The 20,299-nt window shown below is 48.1% G+C and overlaps 1 protein-coding gene across 3 annotated transcripts in view; it reads left to right on the forward strand.

Moving 5' to 3' along the window:
- BIVM (basic, immunoglobulin-like variable motif containing) overlaps positions 1-17,305 on the forward strand; it is a 31,097-nt gene extending 13,792 nt beyond the window's left edge. For 2 of the 3 annotated variants that reach the window (XM_055124154.1, XM_055124153.1), the window contains exons 4-10: positions 252-347; positions 624-728; positions 1,296-1,390; positions 11,110-11,242; positions 11,971-12,057; positions 14,572-14,668; positions 15,661-17,305. In XM_055124154.1, coding sequence (XP_054980129.1) covers positions 252-347; positions 624-728; positions 1,296-1,390; positions 11,110-11,242; positions 11,971-12,057; positions 14,572-14,668; positions 15,661-15,954 — 907 coding nt within the window. In that variant the 3' untranslated portion in view covers positions 15,955-17,305. The remainder of the gene's footprint in view (positions 1-251; positions 348-623; positions 729-1,295; positions 1,391-11,109; positions 11,243-11,970; positions 12,058-14,571; positions 14,669-15,660) is intronic. The other variant, XM_055124155.1, reaches the window with a different exon arrangement.
- Positions 17,306-20,299: the final 2,994 nt, after the last annotated feature.

The raw sequence follows: 20,299 nt of genomic DNA on the forward strand, positions 1-20,299 counted from the left end.
AGGCAGGGGGAAGGTTGGGATGGGGACGGATACTGGGGACATTGGTGGTGGAGAATGTGTACGGGTGGAGGGACGGGTGTTCCATCATTGTATAACGGAAACTTAACATGAAAGCCTTGTAACTGTATCTCACGGTGATTCAATAAATAAAAAAAAAAATCAAGGTTCACACTCTGGTGGCGTTTTCAGCTGCAGTGTTCATTCTGTGTTTCGTGTTCTTTCAAATGAAGACAAGGGTTTTGTTTTCCCAGGTACTGCATCAGCCGGCCGCAGTATAAGACTTCCTGTGGGATCTCGTCTCTGGTCTCTTGCTGGAATTTCTTGTACAGCACAATGGGAACTGGAAGGTAGGCGTGCTGGGATTTACGGGTATCCCCTGTTGAAACGCTATCTGTGTTGCTTAAGGATAGGTTATGAATTGTGAAACAAAAGCTGCTGTTTTGGGGGAAAGGGCAGTTAGCTCTACATACATGCATGTATTCATTCTTTTTTTATAAATTAAGAAATAGCTAAAATTGTTTCCAAACCAGACCGACCGTGTCCGCCGAGGCCAGCGGTTACTTGCTGATAGCGGGCTGTCGTGCACTGAAGGGAGCTCTTTCCTTCTCTTCATTCTCTCCTAGCCTTCCGCCTATTACCCAAGAAGAAGCTCTGCATATCCTGGGCTTTCAGCCCCCATTTGAGGATATTCGCTTTGGTCCTTTCACGGGAAATACGACGCTGATGAGGTAAAGCCCTTGGTTACAGACATGGCCTGATTGCTAGATCCACAAAATAATTCGGTGGGGAGTTGGTAGAAAACATTGCTTTTTTCTAACTTATTTTAATTAATTAATTTTGTTTTGGTTTTGGGGCCACACCTGGCATTCCTCAGGGCTTAATCCTGGCTCTGTCCTCAGGGATCTCTCCTGGTGAGCTCGGGGGACCATATGGGCTGGCGGGGACCTTGCAAGGCAAGCGCCCCCCCCCCCTGCTGTCCTGTCACTACAGCCCCCTCAAGACCAAACGTTGTATCTCACGGCCACCCAGGCCGGGTCTCTGCAGGAATCTCTCCACTGCTGGACTAACCCCATTCTTGTCTTCTTGTTCGTTTTGTTTGTTTGTTTGTTTTGCTTTTTGGGTCACATCTAGCGCTGCTCAGGGGTTCCTCCTGGCCCTGCACTCAGGAATTACTCCTGGTGGTGCTCGGGGGACTCTATGGGTTGCTGGGGATTGAACCCGGGTCGGCCACGTGCAAGGCAAACGCCCTACATGTCTGTACTATTGCTCCAGCCCTGTTCTTGTTCTTTTTTCAGGTGGTTCAGACAAATTAATGACCACTTCCACGTGAAAGGGTGCTCGTATGTTCTCTATAAGCCCCACGGGAAGAATAAAACAGCTGGAGAAACAGGTAGGTAGTTACCGAGAATATTTGCGCACACATATCACATGCACACTCTCACATACACACACATACACACACGTGCTTTCGGTTTCATCTCAGAGCGGCTATTTTGGTTCATGGGGCATTATGAAAGTCCTAAGGACAATATGTTAATTTTAATTTATTCTCTTATCAAGGGAAAAATTGTATTAATCTCTAGGGCAATTTCCAGGGCACCGTTGATCGGCTCTTATCGTCATTGCTCTTAGAGCTTTAGTGCATGCCAGGAATCCTGCTTTAAAGCATCCGTTTTCTTATTCGGGACTACGGCAGTGGTCTGCATGTGTCCCTAAAACAGTCTGGCGCCAGGCCTGCCTGATCCTCAGCAGGACACATGCGCGTGAGAGTGACGTTCTGTCCTAGGCCCTTAGTGTAATAAGGGGACAGAGCTCATCTCCAGGACTCTTTGAGTTTTGCACTAAGTATTTGCCTTATGTGACAGTGCTTGCTTTTCTTGATGGCCCAATAATCATGATTCAACAAATTAAAAAAAAAGTAATACAGAATTCTTGGAAAGAACCTGGGGTCCTTGTTCAAGCGGTCAGTGTGTTCCAGGGGTAGTGGCAAGCCAGGGGGAGGCCCTTTGCTGAGAAGGAGCGGGGCAGGGGCTAAGGGGGTTGGCTGCGTGGCTGGAGAGAGAGTGGGGGGCCCACCCTAGTCCAGTGCCCGCTACTGCCAGTCATCCCTGAGCGAAGAGGCAGGAGTGAGCCCTCGGCACCGCTGGGCAGGTCCCAAGAGACGGAAAGGACACTTTGGAGTGAAATAGCGGCTCCCACAAGGACAGACGCGCTGGTCTAGTGCTGATGGCCAGGGATCACCCACCAGGAACTGCCGTTCCGGGGAAGAGACTCTGGGTCACCCGAGGGCAGATAAGGTCCGCCTCGGGCCGCAGCAGAACCTAACCCTGCCTTGGGGGAGGGGGGGGCGGGGGCAGAGGACTCTCCTCGGTGCCTCGCTCCAGACCAGAGGCAAGTTTGGAGGGTTCGAGTCTGGCGCCCACCTCGCTCCGTCCAGGCTGTTTCTTGAACGCCTGTTGCCATTAAAGAGAATCCCCTACAGTTTCTGGGGGTGAACAGACAGTCGTCCCCCTCCTGCCTCTCCCCTGCCTTAGGAGCTGCACCCGATGGTGCTCAGGGCTCCCTGCCCTGCCCTGCCCTCCCCTCCCCTACCTTTTGGGCTTCACCCCGCTGTATGGGGGCTTCCTTCTAGTCTATGCTTACGGACCTCCTGCTGGGGATGTCGAGGCCAGCCTCCTACCTGCTCTGCCTCTGTCTTTGGCCCCTGGTTTTTAATTTTTTTGTAGTGGTCACTGTCACTGTCATCCCGTTGCTCATGGATTTGTTCAAGCGGGCACCAGTCACGTCTCTCATTGAGAGACTTCTTGTTACTGTTTTTGGCATATCCAATACACACGGGTAGCTTGCCAGGCTCTGCCACTCGGGCTCGATACTCTCGGTAGCTTGCCAGGCTCTCCGAGAGGGGCGGGGGAATCAAACTCGGGTCAGCCGAGTGAAAGGCGAATGCCCAAATTATTTTGGTCTTCTTTTGGTTTTATTTTGGGAACTTGGGTCATACTCAGCTCCTAGTGGGGCTCGGGGGACCATTTGGGGGTCTCAGGATGGAGCCCGAGTAGGCTGCCTTCGAGGCAGCACCTTAACTTCTGGGCCGCCTCTCTCTCCCTCCCGCCCCCACCATAGTTTTCTCTTTATCAGTCATTTACAGCAGTGTAGAGTCTCAGGGGGCATAGTCTGACGCTTCCTGCCATGTACAGGGTTCCGCATACCCCCACCTAAGTTTGGGGACCGTCCCTCATCAGAGGGACCCCTCTTCCCCCTCCTCCCAACCCCCGTTCCCACTGTCCCTCTGGAGTTCTCACCAAGCCTTGCTGTTTCTTGCCAGTTATTTGCGTTTGTCGCATCCCGCAGGTGAGGGAAATCAGCCACCAGCACCTCAATTTCCTGACTTAACTCCTCAGCTTCGTCACCTCCTGTCCCTTTTGTGTCCTGAACGACACAACATTACCGTTTTAATTTTTATTATTATTATTTTGGCGGGGGTCTTTGCACACCCAGCGATACTCAGATACTACTCCTGGCTCTGTGCTCAGGGATCACTCCCGGTGGGCTCTGGGGGTCCCAGCGGGTGGCGGGGATTTGAACCGGGATGGGCCGTCTGTAAGGCAAGCGCCCTGCCCACTGTTCTGTCTCTCCAGCCTGAGTTCGGTCCTTTTTCAGGGGAGAGGAGTATTCCGGTGAGTCTAGGGACCGAGGCGGTGGCTGCTTTGTCCTCCCCTGCGGCTGGGGGAGTGAGGGGTCACCCTGATCTGGCTCCTGGGTCCCGGGAATCCCGTCAGCTCACACCAGCTCCCCGCATTTGCGGAACGAGGGGAACGATCCTTTATCCTCCTCTCCCCCGTTTTGGGGTCGGGTGCAGGGGAGCGTAGTTGCTTTGACTTTTTCAGGCCCATTTTGAAGTGTGTTCCCGTGCAGTTCCTGCGCCCCCTCCCCACCTTCCCCTCCCCGTCCCCGTCCTTTTCCCAGGGTGTTTCTGTAGGAGAAGCCCCCAGCTGGCCCTGGGGGGTTCTCATCACCTCTGCTATACGGAGGTGAGACCCGGCTTCATCTCTGAAGATTCCAGGCCGGTCCTTGGACCCTGCTCCCTTCTGTGGGGACGGTGCTTCCCTAAGGTGCTCGTGCTCGGTGCTCGCTATCCTGCCCCTCTCCCCGCGCACGGCGGGGTCCTGGGGGTGGGGGAGGGGGTGGGTGCCGCCTGGGCCCCTCCAGGGCTGTGCCAGGTGGTGCCCGGCTGCTGTGCAGTTCCAGGCAGTGAGCTTGCTAGGTGTGCCCTGACCTTAGCCCCGTGCTTGCTCGCAGGAGAGGGCTGGCGTTGGGCTTATGCTCCTCCCGCATCTCTCCGGCTCTCAGGGCATGGGGGGGTCCGTGGCTGGTGCCCCTGACCTCAGCACTCCTGCTGCATCTCAGGGCTGTCCCAGGGCAGCGGGCACCGTGCCGGCTGGTTTCTCTCCTTCAGGAAGGCAGGGAAAAGCGCTGCTCTGTGTTTCTGGGAGTTGCGGCCGTGGAGACTGCTGCTGTTGGAAATGCTTTAGATGCCTCTCTCTTCGCTGGAATTGTTTTTACAGACTGACTGGGCTCTCGTGTCTATTCTGGGTCTTTCGTTTCCCTGGCCAGCTCCCTTCTGTGCCCGGGCAGCTGTGCAGGGCTGGTCACTCACTCCTGTGAGTGGGCTGCAGTGGTCAGTGAGCTCGCTCATGGGACCGAAACAAACCCCCCTGGGGAAAAGTGAACACAGCTATTAGTGTGCGTTAAGTGGCCTTATTTTGTTTGCTTGTTTGGGGGCCATTCTCAGCGGTGGTCAGGGCTGACTCCTGGCTCTGCACTCAGGGGTCACTCTAGGCTCAGGGGACCCTCGGAGTGCTGGCTGGCTGTGGGCAAGTCTCAGGCCCTGCACACTCTACTATTTCTCCACTCCAAGTGACTTATTTTTTTATGCATGATTACTCATGATAAAAGCTGTGCTAGAAATTGTCAACAGGACTCTCAGACTATTACCTCACTTAGGATCTTTTAATTAAAATAAAAAAAATTTTAATTGAGTCATTGTGAGATATAGTTACGAAGCTTTCATGATTGAGTTTTAGTCATACAATGATCAGACACCCATCCCTTCACCAGTGCACATTTCCATCACCAGTGTCCCCAGTATCCCTTCTGCCACCCCCACGCTAGCCCACCCCCTGCCTCTATGCCAGACAGTTTCCTTCTTACACTCTCTCTGCTTTTGGACATTATGATTTGCGATACAGGCACTGAGAGGCCATCGTGTCTGGTCCTTTATCTACTTTCAGCCCGCATCTCCCATCCCGAGCGATCCCTCCAACCATCATTGTCTTAGCGATCCCTTCTCCATCCCAGCTGCCTTTTCCCCCAGCACATGAGACAGGCTTCCAAACCATGGAGCAGTCTTCCTGGCCCTTGTCTCTACTGTCCTTGTCCTTGGGTGTTAGTTTCATATTATGTTATTTTATATCCCACAGGATCATTTAATTTTTTTCCTCTTAAATTGAAAATTTGATTATTCTTAGATAATAGCCCATTTATTTTTATTTTCTAAGATAACCAATTTCTTTTTTTTTTATTTTTCTAATTTTATTGAATCACCGTGAGATAGTTACAAGCTTTCATGTTTGGGTGACAATCACACAATGATTAAACACCCATCCCTCCACCAGTGCACATTCCCCGCCACCAATATCTCCGGTATACCACCCTTTCCCATCCTCCCCCTGCCTCCATGGCAGACAATATTCCCCATACTCTCTCTCTACTTTTGAGCATTATGGCTTGCTACACAGACATTGAGAGTGCTGAAAGTAGATAATGGATCAAACATGATCATTTGCTTTATATATTTTTTGAGTTTTAATTTTTATTTTATTGAATCACTGTGAAAAAAGTTACAAAGCTTTCAGGTTTAAGTCTCAGTCATATAATGATCAAACCCCCATCCCTTCACCAGTGCACATGTTCCACCACCAAGAACTTCAATATCCCCCCTCCCACGCCCCCCCACCTGAGTGGCTAATGATCGTCACTTTACTCTCTATACTTTGAGTACATTCAATATTTCAACAGAGAACTCACTATTATTATTTGGAATTTTCCCCCAACAATCAAACCTGCTGAAAAGGCATCATTTGATAATTTGTTTTCCATTGCTGAGCGTGAAGAATATATGAGCTTGCGTGGCCGCAACAGCAGCCACGCGGTTTTGGATTTCTGATACTTTAGTAATTAAGTCCAGAGAGATTTCTGCCAGAAGTCACCAAAAGACAAGGCTGAGAGAGGAAAAACCTTTCCCCGGGCAGCCTGGGGTTGTAGCTCCGTTCACAGTCTGGATGCATTTCTGTAAGGAGCCGCTGGGTGCCCAAAGTGATAAGTAGCCCTCTAGGATCATAGTCTTTAAGGAGCAGAGGAGCCGTTTCATGTGTGTGTGGCCGCTCCGGTTCTCCGATTTCACTTTTTAAAATGAACTTTCATTGTTTGGGCAACTTCGTACCAGTGGTTCACTTATTTGCTGGCATTTGTGACAGGGAAGGCCCTAGTCATTTAAAAAAAATTCATTTGAAATGTCTACTGCAGTTTATAAAATTGATCTCTTAATAATTATACTAGGTGCTACCACTCATTATTTTTTTGATATACAGAGAACAGCCGCCTTATGCCAGCACAACCCCCAGAGACCATCACTGCACCACTGCCCGTTCCAGGGCCACTAGGCCTTCGTAGTCTGTTTCCCCCATCCATTCATTTTTCTCCACTTCCTGTTGGACCCAAGGCCAGTTCATCGTGTTCATGCCATACAGAGAGATGCCCGTCTTCCCAGGAGCTCTCGGGGCTTCCTTCCTAAGCATCATCCAGAGCTAACCTCCACTGGCATTCCAAAGTCGTCTCACCTGTGCAGAATGCATTAAAAAGCATCAGTTCAGACCCTGGGGGGGAGGGAATCCTAGGTGCTTGCTGTTGTATTGAATGTTGTAAAAATATATTCACGCAATTATCATAGATTTTTCCCCCCCACAGGAGATAGGCTTTAAGAAAAAGTCCCTACTCAGCTAACTCAAAGCTGATCAGAATGTTATCTGATCAATATCAAATAATGTTATCTTATCTCTGATGGAGACTGAATATTATTTTGAATTTAGGTTCTGTTCGTTCGCGCCTCCACCTGACCAGAACTGGGCTGTCTGTTTCCATTATTATTAAATCCTGCATTTCCTGTCTTTTATTTCAGAGGACCATCTCTTTTCTGCCCTTGCCCCGAAACTCAGGGGGTGCCCTACGGTAGGCCTCTCTCTGCCCTCGCACCCTCTGCTCTCCACAGACGTGGCTGTCCCCCGACTCTCCCTCCCCCCGACGAGTTTGTTCTCACCCCCGTCATGCTCTTCCCTCTGTCCGGACTGTTCACTCCTGCCGCTCCCCTGACTTCCGTCCTGGATGCACCCTTCCCGGATACCTGATGTGCTCTTGCTCCTTCGAACTATGTCCCCTCTCTTGTGACACGTGTCCTCCTACCCTGCGGGGAAGTTCCCTGGTTTTCCTTCCCTGGAGGGCAGCTCGGGATACTGTATATTGGGGTTTCCCTGGGTTTCCAGAAGCTCTTAGCATCCTCGGTTCAGTGTCTGGCAGTTTCTTATCGAATTGCCTTAAATGAATTTCCCTTCTTAGGGCCACACTAGTGGTCCTCAAAATGTGGTTTCTAGAGCACCAACAGCACCACTAAGCTTGTTAGACTTGCAAATTCTTTTCCGGTTGGTTTTTGGGCCACACACAGCGATGCCTGGTCTTACTCCTGGCCTGGCACTCAGGGAGCACTTTTGGCGGTGCTCAGGGGACCATATGGGATGCTGGGGATCGAACCTGGGTCGTACATGTGCAAGGCAAGTACCCTACCCGCTGTACTATGGCTCCATCCCCTTAAGACTCATAGGTCATTTGTCCCCACCACAGACCTCCTCCTGGTTCTGGCACTTGCCACCCGCCTTCCAGTGCTTCGTTGCCGCCCAGTTCTCTTGTGCACTTTTTAAAGAGTCACCTCCTTTTTAAAATTCTTTTTTTTGGACTTTTTTGGTTCCTCCTGGCTCTGCACTCAGGAATTACTCCTCTCGGTGCTGAGGGGGTGCATATGAGAAGCTGGGAATAGACCCTGGGCTGGCCGCGTGCAAGGCAAACAGCCTACCTGCTGTGCTGCCGCTCTGGTGCTCTTCAGCCTCTTTATCTGGAGCTGCTTCCCCCAGGGGCAGGAAGTTCAGTGATTTTCAGGGTGCAGGGGAGCCTGGGATTTCCAGGGGGCGCAGGGGAGCCTGGGATTTGGAGCTGGCACCCCAGGGCTGCTGGTGGAGAAGCTGGAACCTAAACTCCCTCTTTCTTCCCAGACAGCAGCGCGGCGTGGACGCTTTCCCCGGCCTGTGTCCCGTGTGCTTCCCTCCATGTGAAAGGCCAGGGCAGGCGGAGGAGGATTGATGCAGACGGGAGTTTGGCAGACTGTAGCCCACTGCCAGCACCGGGTTTTGTCTGGGGCACATCAGCGTCCACTGGCCCTTATAGGGAGTCCCTTAAGGAAAGGTAGCCTGGCCTCAGAGTGCCCAGGTACCTTGAAGTAGAGAGGGGAAACTCCCCAGAGTCATGCTGAGTTCACACACAGGACACCGTGGAAGGAAAAACCGCCTCCTGACTTCCAGGAAACAAGCCTGCGAGCTGCAGAGGGACGTGAATCTGGCGAGAGAAAATGTTCTCACCTAGTCCAGCTCTCCCGAAGCCCTGGAAAACACTCCACAACTGTTCTTTTGCTAAGTCCATGTATACAAAGTTTGGGGGCCACACTTGGCTGGACACTTGGGTATTTTCAAGACGTGCCACTTTGTCGCTTACTCCTGGTGGCACCTGGGGGGCCCGTGTCTGTGGGGCTGGCATGGGCTGGCCCCACCCCTCCACCCCGCCCAGTCCCCAGCCCTGCTCCAGGCCTTTGAGAGTGACTGTCCAGCTCTTAGGGTGTCCTGACACCTGGGTTTGACACCAGCACTACCTGTTCCCCTGAGTACCTTGGGTGCGGTACAGGTGGCCCCGGTAATCCCCAGCACCCCAGCACACAAGCTTCAAGGTCTCTTTGTCCCCTTGTGTAGAAGTGCCCGGGGCTGCTGGACCTCCTGAGCCTCCCTTGGGAACTTGCGCCTCCCCCCCATGCATAAATGAACCCTTTGCCCCTTTATGTCACGTATGCGATTTGGGATTCCACTGAACCTAAGAAAGGAGGGAAGTGTGAAATAAAGGATTTTTCTTTAATAAAAGAATATTGCAGGGGGAGCTGGAGCGATAGTCCAGCAGGGAGGCCTTGCACGAGGCCGACCCGGGTTCGATTCCCAGCATCCCATATCGTCCCCCGAGTACCGCCAGGAGTAATTCCTGAGTGCAGAGCCAGGAGTAACCCCTGTGCATCGCTGGGTGTGACCCCAAAAGCCTAAATAAATAAATAAATAAATAAATAAATAAATAAATAAATAAATAAATAAATAAGAATATTGCAGGCTGGCAAGAGCCAAAAGGAACCCAGGCTTTGCAAGCTGGATACTCAGGCTCCAATTCCTGGCCACACGTGGCTGTGCTCAGTGCTGACTCCTGGCTCTGTGTTCAGTGGTGGGGTTGGGGCGGGCGCTCTGGGGGTGCTGGGGATGTAGTCCAGTCGGCGGGACTGTGGCCTGCAGGGACACTCAGACTTGCCAGCGCTACCCCTATTTTTAGAGATTCTAATCTTCCTGGGCCATTATTCATTGATGATGAATAATTCAGTTTCCTCCAGGAGATGTGCACTGAGGAAGTGTGGCTTGCTGCTCCGGACAGACACAGGGCTGGGGGCGGGGTGGGGCATCTCTGGCCGGCCTGTCTCTAGAGCATTTTCTCCCATGTGCATCCAGGGGAAGGGGGGCAGTTTGTGTCCTGAGAACTTGGGTTCTCTTCACCTGTGGGTACCAGTGCTCTTTGCCTGGGGGTGGGCGTCATGCACTCTGGGAATCCCGCAGGATGGTGTCTGGAATGGGAAGAAATCTGCCTTTGAGAATCTAATGAAACAATTCCAATTTTTTGTACATTTTTTTTAGATTGCTTTTATTTATGTTTTTATTGAATCACCATGAGATACAGTTACAAAGCTTTCATGTTTGAGTTTCCATCATACGATGATCTAACACTCATCCCTCCACCAGTGCACATTTTCCACCACCATTGTCCCCAGTGACCCCCATCCCGTCCCTCCCCCTCCCTTTATGGCAGACAATTTCTGCCATACTCTCTGCTTTTGGGCATTACGGTTTGTAGTAGATACTGAGAGGCCATCATGTTTGGTCCTTTATCTATTTTCAGCACACATCTCCCATCCCAAGCCATCCCTCCAACCATCATTGACTTAGTGATCCCTTCTCTATTCCAACTGCCTTCTCCCCCAGCTCGTGAGGCAGGCTTGCAATTGTGGAGCAATCTTCCTGGCCCTTGTCTCTACTGTCCTTGGGTGTCAGTCTCATATTACGTTATTTTATATTCCACAAATGAGTTCAACCATTCTGTGTCTGTCCCTCTCTAAGTGAAATAAGTGATTTACTTCACTTTAGCATGATATTCTCCATGACCATCCACTTATAAACAAATTTCATGTCTTCATCTTTCCTAACAGCTGCATAGTATTCCTTTGTGTAGATGTGCATCTTTCATATCAGCAGCTCAGTCCCCTAATACGTTTTCATAGTGGAGGGACAAAGTTACTGACTCAGAAAGTTCTAGTGGCAGAGTGGCATAGCTGGCACAGGGCACTGGGCTTTCTGCAGAGCTGATATTTCATGGCTGTGTGTGCTGGGAGTTTGGTAAGCAAGGATGCAGCCTTGACCCTTCTGTTTTCTACTCGGTGGGTCCGAACTTCAGTCTCCAGGGTCAAACGGAAAGCAAAATCCTTACTTTCCCCCCACTCCCCAAATCTGTCAGTAGTGTCTCATTCCCCTCAAACTGTCAGTGTTCCCCTCCCCCCCGCAGGAATGCACCCGTCCTTCCGTCCTAAACAGCGGGGTTGTGGGGATTACAGGTGGTGTGTTTGGTCCCTGAGTGTGTGGGTTTGTTCTTTTGCAGCATCGGGCGCCCTGTCTAAGTTAACGCACGGACTGAAAGAGGACTCTCTGGCTTATATCTATCATTGCCAGAACCATTACTTCTGCCCCATTGGCTTTGAGGCAACCCCCATTAAAGCAAATAAAGCGTTCAGGTAAGTGTTTCTGGGTTTTGAGTGGCAAAACATCAGGAAAATGTGTTGGGGGAAGTATTCAAGGAACAGTCACTTACACATTCAAAGATCTGCTTATTTACTTTTCTTTACATCACATTAGACGTCTCCTTTGCATACTTCATTCTCCAGTTTCCTCCTAGCACTCCCCCTTACTCCAGATGCCTGTCAAAATGCGAATCGTGAAAAAGTAAGTCCCGCTAATTTGAGGGCACACTTATGCACCTCTGCCTGCACCTGCAAATCTCCGAGATGCTTTAAAAATTGGGCAGATTCCAGACCTACTTAAATTGTAGTCCGAAGAGAAGGGCTGCAGGTATCAGAACGATTCCAAGTTCCATAGGCAAAACAGCTCCCAGGGTTTATTTTTAGGATACATTTTGACCTTCCTGAATGCACTTGAATGGAGAGAACTAGACAAGAACATTGGAAGCAGGCGAGGGTTTTTGTTTTCTTCCTAGATGCTAGAAAATTCATACATGTTTAGCCTGAGATTTTGTAATAGGGCATATAAGTATAAATTGAATTTTTACTTCCTTTTAATGACCTTCAGAAATCAGCTCAATCTAAAGCCTATTCTAGCACTAAGAGATACCATATTCCCTTGAATAGACTTAATCCATCCTTTATTAACATACAAATATCAAAGCAGAATGTCCCAGGGAGTGAATGGCCTGGTTAAGCTTACTGTGAATGTATTTTACATTTAGCAGGGGGCCTCTCTCATCGCAGGAAGTTGAATATTGGATCCTAATTGGAGAATCTAGTCGAAAACATCCTGCTATCCACTGCAAAAAGTACGTTGACCTCTCTTTTGTTAAGTCTGATGCACAGAGTGACACACAGGTCTTTCCTGGGGAGGTTGTGCTAAGTGAGTAACATGCCATTGAGCTGTGGGACATTTTGAGGACCACGGAGAACACCCGTGCACTTTCTTAGAGGGACATGGAGCGTGATTTCCTCTGAGAGCAGCTTTGCTTCTCTTTGAATCTCATGTTCATGAAATCATGAAATATTCTTTTTGTGTCTGGCTGGCATCTTCCATTTAAACAGTCCAGGAGACTCACCCACTGTTTCATAGGTACAATGGTTACTTTGGCAAAAAAATGCAATCCCTAAGTAGTATTGAGTTTGTGTGTGACTAGAATCAAAATTGAGTTGTGTAGGGTTTTATTTATTACGAGCATTTGGATTTCTTTGACTTATCCCATACAGTTCAGTCTTTTAAAACACGGATTCTGGTAGACTCAGAGAAAGTTGAGCATCACTGTCTAATGCCAGAACATTTCATCAGCCCTCAGCGAACCCCAGACCCCATTAGCAGAAACTCGCCATGGTCCTTCCCCAGCCCCTGGCAACCACTAATCTACTTTCTGTCTCTGTGGGTTTGCCTGATGCGGATATTTCAGGTAATGGAACCACACAATATGTGGCGTTTTGTGTCTTTGTTTTCACTTAGAACAATGTTTTTAACATTCATTAGTGTTGTGGTTACGAATGCTTTAGATGGCCAGATAATATTTCTTTGTGTGGCTATGCCCTATTTTTTTTTTATTTTGGTCTTTTGAGGATCTTTTTTAGATTCTTTTCCATGGATAGATACCTAGAAATGAACTGCTAATTTATAGAATAGATGCATATTTAAGAAAATGAAAGGTCTCCAGTGTGGTTGTACCACTTTAGACCTTGACCAGCAATGAATGAATGTTCCAGTTGTTCTCTTTATCTTCATAGTATTGATAACCACGTTCCTTTAACAGTTTTACTGAAATTTTATTGTCTCACTTTTATTAGGGCATATTTGATAAATTGTATATATTTAAAGCCTAAATTTGCTGATGTGGTTTATAATGTAAACCGATTGCCACAATTCACTGTTAATATGCCAGACAGCTCACAGTTACCTTGTACGTGTGTGAGTAAGGACATTGAGGATCTTCTCTCCGGAGCTGGAGAGACAGCACCAGGGTCAAGCATAGGCCATGCATGTATGTAGCCAACTTTGGTTCAATCCCTATAACTACAGAGATTCTCTAAAGCATCACCAAGAGTGACCCTGTGCATAGAGCCAAGAGTAAGCCCTGAGAATCTCTGGATGTGCCCCCCACCCTCCGCTCCAAAAAACGCAAAGAGGAACCTACTCAATAAATTTTGAGTAGCATTATAGCACTGTCATCCCATTGTTCATCAATTTGTTTGAGTGGGCACCAGTAACGTCTCCATTGTGAAACCTGTTACTGTTTTTCGCATATCGAATACGCACGGGTAGCTTGCCAGGCTCTGCCATGCAGGACGGAGGAATTAAACCCGGGTCAGCTGTGTGCAAGGCAAATGCCCTTCCTGCTGTGCTATTGCTCCAGTCCAAATTTTGAGTATACACTATAATATACAATATACTGATTTTGCTGTATAGACCACTGTAGTATGTTTTTTAATGCGCTTTAATGCTCTTATCAACTGATTTTAAAAATGATTGCCAGGGGCTGGAGGAATAGCACAGTGGGTAGGGCGTTTGCCTTGCACGCGGCCGACCCGGCTTCAATTCCCAGCATCCCATATGGTCCCCTGAGCACTGCCAGGGGTGATTCCTGAGTGCAGAGCCAGGAGTAACCTCTGTGCATTGCCGGTGTGACCCAAAAAGCAGAAAAAAAAATGATTGCCAATTGGGGGCTGGAGCAATAGCACAGCAGGTAGGGCGTTTGCCTTGCACACGGCTGACCCGGGTTCAATTCCCAGCATCCCATATGGTCCCCTGAGCATCGCCAGGGGTAATTCCTGAGTGCAAAGCCAGGAGTAATCCCTGTGCATTGCCAGGTGTGACCCAAAAAGAAAAAAAAAAAGATTGCCAATTATTTCCTGGTAACATACAAAAAATACAATAGATTTTTCTTTATTGGCCTTGATTATTACATTTCTATCAAATTCACCTATTAATTCTAGTAATAGTTCAGTAGAAAACAATTTGTAATTTCTTTGGACTGTCATACTGCCTGTGAATATAGATTTTGCCATTTGAAAAATGCACATAACTCTAAAAGGAAATATGGAATATTTCTACTTTAGCTTGTAGGTGGCATCTAGCAAGTTGATATATATTTATTTCATAGAAAAGTAATCATTTTAAAACTGAGACCCTTGGATATGTAGACTCTTCTTAACAAGACTTCATTAGAGCTTATAGGTGGAAGAATCAATCCAGGCATTAGAGAATTACTGCCTGGTAGTATATAGCAAATTGCTTGTGTGAGAAGTTCCAATGTGACGGCATTTTGTACTTAAAACTGTGTTTTATCTTGACTTCTTAACTGTAGATGGGCGGATATTGTGACTGATCTAAACACTCAGAATCCAGAATATCTAGATATCCGGCACTTAGAGAGGGGACTACAATACCGAAAAACAAAGAAGGTAAGAACACCATCAAGTGCATCACCATGGAAAGGAGTTCCAGACTGACCAAAGTGAAGGCCTTTAGCCTGCATCCGCTCAGTGGTAAATAGTGGAAACCCAGTTCAAACCTTAGCAGGGAAGAGGAAATTATTTTAAGGGTCCTGGGGTACCTTCAACAGGAAGGGGCAGGGAGTAGAGTTTGGAATCTAACACACCTGGAAATAGGTCACACCCTGTCAGCAGGAGCCATGTAACCTTCTCGTTCTGTGTTGTGTTTACCTGGTCACTTGGTTATTTGGTCCCTGAAAAATCTGGTCCCTGAAAAATCCCCGTCCAACAAGTGCTGTCTCCTTCCACAGAAGCGTTCTAACCCAAGGCAGGTCTGTCTCAGGCGCAGTATTTCTGCTCTGGCCCAGCATGGGTCAAATACGCATTTGTGCACCAGGTAAACGCCTGGCTGATATGGTCCCGTGTCATACAGAGTGTCCGGTGGGAAGGATGAGGAATGATCTGGGTCTTGGGTCCAGCCAGTGGGGAGGGGCGAGAGCCCTGGGGGTTGAGATGCTCTTGAAGCTGTGTTCTCCCTTGCACACGCATCTTACTTGGCTGATTTCTTTGCTTGCTCTTTTCCATACTAAAGAAGCCTGTGTTTTCTTTTTTTTTTTTTTGCTTTTTGGGTCACACCCGGCAATGCACAGGGGTCATTCCTGGCTCATGCACTCAGGAATTACCCCTGGCGGTGCTCAGGGGACCATATGGGATGCTGGGATTCGAACCTGGGTCAGCCGCGTGCAAGGCAAACGCCCTACCCGCTGTGCTATCACTCTAGCCCCGCCTGTGTTTTCTTTTGAACAAACACACACACACACACATACACACACACACACAAAGTACTCTTGAGGCAAGTGAAGGAGGAAATAAAAAGGCAATCAAAGGACTCTACTTAATAGTATAGCTCATTTCCCATCATTCTCTTTATCCAACATACTTTTTTTTTTTCCCTGTGTCAGGTTGGCGGAAATTTGCATTGTATCATAGCCTTCCAGAAACTTCACTGGCAGCGGTTTGGCCTTTGGAATTTCCCATTTGGAACCATCAGAGCAGAGTCACAAACTCCCACACACAGCCAGGGCATGGCCAAGTCGGAGAGTGAAGACAACATCTCCAAGAAGCCGCACGGGCGGCTGGGCCGCTCTTTCAGCGCGAGTTTCCATCAGGACTCGGCGTGGAGGAAGATGTCCAGCATCCATGAGCGGAGGAACAGTGCTTACCAGGGCTACAGCGATTATGAGGGCAATGACTGAGCCTGTCGGCTGCTGGCCAGATGACAGACTTGCTGCTACTGAGTAACCGTTGTCATGTCCACAACGGTTCGAGCCTGGACCGTGCTAAGACAGTAGGCGAGTTGACTGAGGCTACCTTCAGTAGGAACAGATCATGTGGGACGAAACATAACCTTGTAGTTCTCCGGTAAATAAGCTTGTATAGGGTGACGGTGATGTGACTGCACATATGTGAGCAGATAAGCACAGATTATCGTCCTTTTAAAGTTTAGAGTATGTAGATATTCTGGACAATTTCACAAACCCCAGTAAATGACAGATCAGTCGAACACAATTTCATTTACTAGATTGCAATTTGGAATCCTTCAGCATGATTTCCTACGGCTCTATTCCCACTTGTTGCCTAGATTTCATTTGTAAGCTCAAGATGTATTAAAGCACCCTCGGCCCTTTTCAGAAAATGGATGGGGCCGTTGAGTTCTCATTTTCTCTCATGGTGAAAGCTCATTTGAAATTGTTTAGCTAGTCTACTCATTGTTTCACTTGCGGCAGTTTCTCGCCAGCCTCACTGTGTCCTGCTTAAGTCTCTCAGGATCCTTAATAAAGAGGCAGAAGAGAAAGGCTCCAGAAGCTGATCTTTTCCACTGTGCAGATGGGTGATTTTGGAGCATGATTAAAGCTATTCTTGGTTTTCTTGACTTGGTATGGTACAGTCAGATATTGGCAAGAACTTTAGGACTTCAAAGGCTTGTCAAGTTCAGAATGGACCTTGGTTTTAGAGTGAAAGAACACGTTTCTGTACGCCAGGTATTCTGATGAGATCCTCAGCTATGTGATGACCTTCAATAGCAGGTTCTGTGTTGATAACAGCATGAAAGATGTGTTAGGAATTTCTCCCAGAGGGTCACTCTCCCACATAAGACCCTGAGCTGTTTTTTTGTGTAGATGGTGAGCTAGAGTGAACACTTCACTAGTAACCATCCATTTTTCTTCTCTCTGTGATTTGCAGACAACCAGGATCTCTTGTTCTTTCATTTCAGGATCTTTTTCTGAGACTTCAGTCATTAACTTGATGATTACCAGGTGCTGGGTATGGTGGTGAGTGTACCTCAATACACCTCAAGCAGAGGGTTCAGATTTTTATTTTTTAAATATTTTCATTTTATTCTCTTTGAATTTTATATCCATCTCCATTCAGACATGCCTAGCCTATAGAAGGAGAAATATATAATGAAATGGTCTTTTTTTCCTGAAGACAGTATTTTGCTTGGAATGCGAAGGATTGACCGATTTGTAGGTTGTTGATTTTGTTACTTCATACTGAAACTTTTAAGAAGTTTTCATCAAATAAAGTTTTGTTTTCTACTTTTAATCATGTGAATGTTTTGGACTTTTGTTTTAGGTAGGAGGTACCTTTATGATTCCCTTTTGCGCATGTTGTTTGAATACAGTTGATCAGTTCTGCCTAAGTAGATTATTATTAAATCATCACACCTAAGACTTTTATAATCAAGAAAAAAATTTATATTATGATTTTAACTATTGATTCCTGTAAGACTTTATAATAGGAAGTAGAAAATTCTTTTTTCTCCTCCCTTTTGAATTTTATATTTGGGTCACACTCAGCAGTGTTCAGGACTTCCTCCTGGATCTGCACTCGGGTCACTCCTGGTGGGGCTCAGGGGACAGTATGTGGTGCCAGGGATTGAACCTAGGTCAGCCACATGCAAGGCAAGTGCCTACCTGCTATACTATCTCTCCGTCCCATATGTAGGCAGTTCTTACACTAACCTGAACCAATGAAGTAGTCCTTATTGTAGGCTGAACATGGTTGACAATCAGCAATGAATTGAATTCAGTTTGTCAGAGAAGAGGCCAGGAAAGCTGAGACAGAAGTAGATAGTTGTAGCATTAGGAAGCTGAAGAATACAGAGACACCTAGCAAAGGAGAACGAGTGGACACAAGCTGTTCACTGACCACAATCAGATTTTACAGTCATCTTGATAAGTGTGATTAATAACTTGGTATATCAGTCTGGAAGCTACAAAAGCACACTGATATTTAAGAATCAGTCTGCTTTTCCAGAAACTGAGCGAATCACATCATACCTGTCTTCAAGATTAATTAGATGTCAGGACCGTCAGAAACAGTCCTGATGGTTAATTTCATGGTCAGCTTCTACCAGGCTTCACCATATAATAGCCATGAAGGTTCAGATACTGGCTTTGCACTAATTCAGATGAATTTTCTGTGATTATTTCCTCAACAGTATCTTATGCTGTTTTGGAGAATATGTTTAATCCACGTTGTGTTTCCAACTGTGCTTTTTAGACAAGAATGGCTATTTAAGTGCCTGCTATAACTATTACTCCAAAAGAGCTGTCTATAGTCTTGAATTATATATTCTATATTCTTGAATTATATCATCTATTCTAAGATGGATAAGTGCTTAGAGTATCTGAAGGATATCCCCTAGTTGCTGTGCCTGTGGAAGAGTAGTTTCTGCTCAAGATAACATTGCAGTGGCTGTGAACTACTCCAGTCCACATAGACTTGGTTGCCTTTACTGTGTCCCAATGGTGCCTTTGCCTGGACTGTGGTCTGCTATTGGGCCACACTGGCACCACAGCTCTCATACTTCCCATCTTTTGTTCTGGATACTGCAGGGGAGTAGGCAGTGGGGCACTGGGCACCATCTCGCTCTGTGCCTGTGTTACCCAGAGCATGTCCCTGGTGTCATTCATTCTACAAACAGACCTAGGCACCATTACTGAGTCCCCCATGAAACAACCGAGCGCAGAACCAAGAAGATGGGGGGCGCCTCATTTGTGCTCATCCATTCCGACTAGTGGGGACACTAACACGGAATGTCACTTTTACTCAGGCTCTCAGAATGAAATACCAGATGGGTGGTGTTGGAACAGGAAGACATGTTCCGGTAATTTAACTAGGGCCTGGGGATCATGACAGCCTGGCCTTTTCCTGAGCTCTTCGGGGCTTGCAGATGTTTGTCTGTCTGCTCATCTTCTGCGTCCCCCGTGTCTCTACCGACAGCTCCTCTTTAAAAGGGCACAAGTCGGACTGATTGCAGATCTACCCTGGTGGCCCCCTTTTAAGGCATTTAGTGCTGTCGCCCCCTCTGAGGCTTTGGTTTTGGGGGTTAGGGTTTCCACAGATGAATCTTAGAGTAACCCAGTTCCTCCCACAGCACAAATTTATTTGGCTTGTAAGGTCCAACCACCATTTTTCCCGATTTTTTGCGGAAGTTCATCTGGTGGCAAAGCGCTTGAGCCTGGAGGCCAAGAAGAGGTCCTGGGCATAATATTTATGGGATCGCTGTCAAGTGTTAGGGTGGAGATATAAGCAAGAAAATCGTTCCTGGCCTCAACAAGTACACAGTGCATTGGGGTGGGCAATTAATCTCAGTGAAAGGCACAATTTATTGGAATTTCTGTACATATGGAGGCAATGCAAAGAACAAAGACCAAATGTCCCAGCACTCTCAGGGTTATTATTCCTACAGAAAGAAAATTATAGCTAGATCAAGTAAACATGGCTATGATCAATGATGTGTTTAGGTATGAAAATGATTTTGCTACAGACTTTTTCCCACCCCTCACCCCCGACTTGGGGGCTGGCACATGGAGAGGTGCTCAGGCCTTACTCATAGACCTGCACTCAGGGATCACTGTTGGTGAGCTCGGGGGTGGGGGAGGGTACATATGTGTGTGTGTGTGTGTGTGTGTGTGTGTGTGTGTTGACTGGAGCAATACCACAGTGGGTACGGCGTCTGCTTCGCACACTGCCGACCCGGGTTCCATTCCTCCGTCCCTCTTGGAAAGCCTGGCAACCCACCGAGAGTATCTCGCCCGCACCCAGGGCAGAGCCTGGCAAGCTCCCCGTGGGGTATTGGATAAGCTGATAACAGTAACAAGAAGTCTCACAATGGAGACACATTACTGGTGCCCACTTGAGCAAATCGATGAACAACGGGACTACACTATATCCTATAGTGCCAGGGCTAGAAACCGGGTCGTCAGGGTGCAAAGCAGCCGTCCCACCTGCTATGCTAATCGCTCTGGCCCTAAGGGCTGATTCGAACCCAAACACGCCTTGTCCTAAGTCATTCCCTAGCAGGATAACCGAGTCAAACCAGCCTCGTGAATCAATCGGAGCTTCGTTTCAACTTGAGGGACGCTGCACAAACCCATCTCTCTAAGTCTCTGTTCCCACCGAGGGCTCTGCACGTCTCGCCTGCGCCGCCCCGGCCGTGTGCACGCCCGTCTTCTCGGCCGCGACCCCCGCCCCGCCGAGCCCACCCGTGGAGCGCGCTGGGGCCGGGTCCCCGCGGCCGACCCGACCTGC

Source organism: Sorex araneus, chromosome 1, assembly GCF_027595985.1.
Source record: "Sorex araneus isolate mSorAra2 chromosome 1, mSorAra2.pri, whole genome shotgun sequence".
Lineage (NCBI taxonomy): Eukaryota > Metazoa > Chordata > Mammalia > Eulipotyphla > Soricidae > Sorex > Sorex araneus.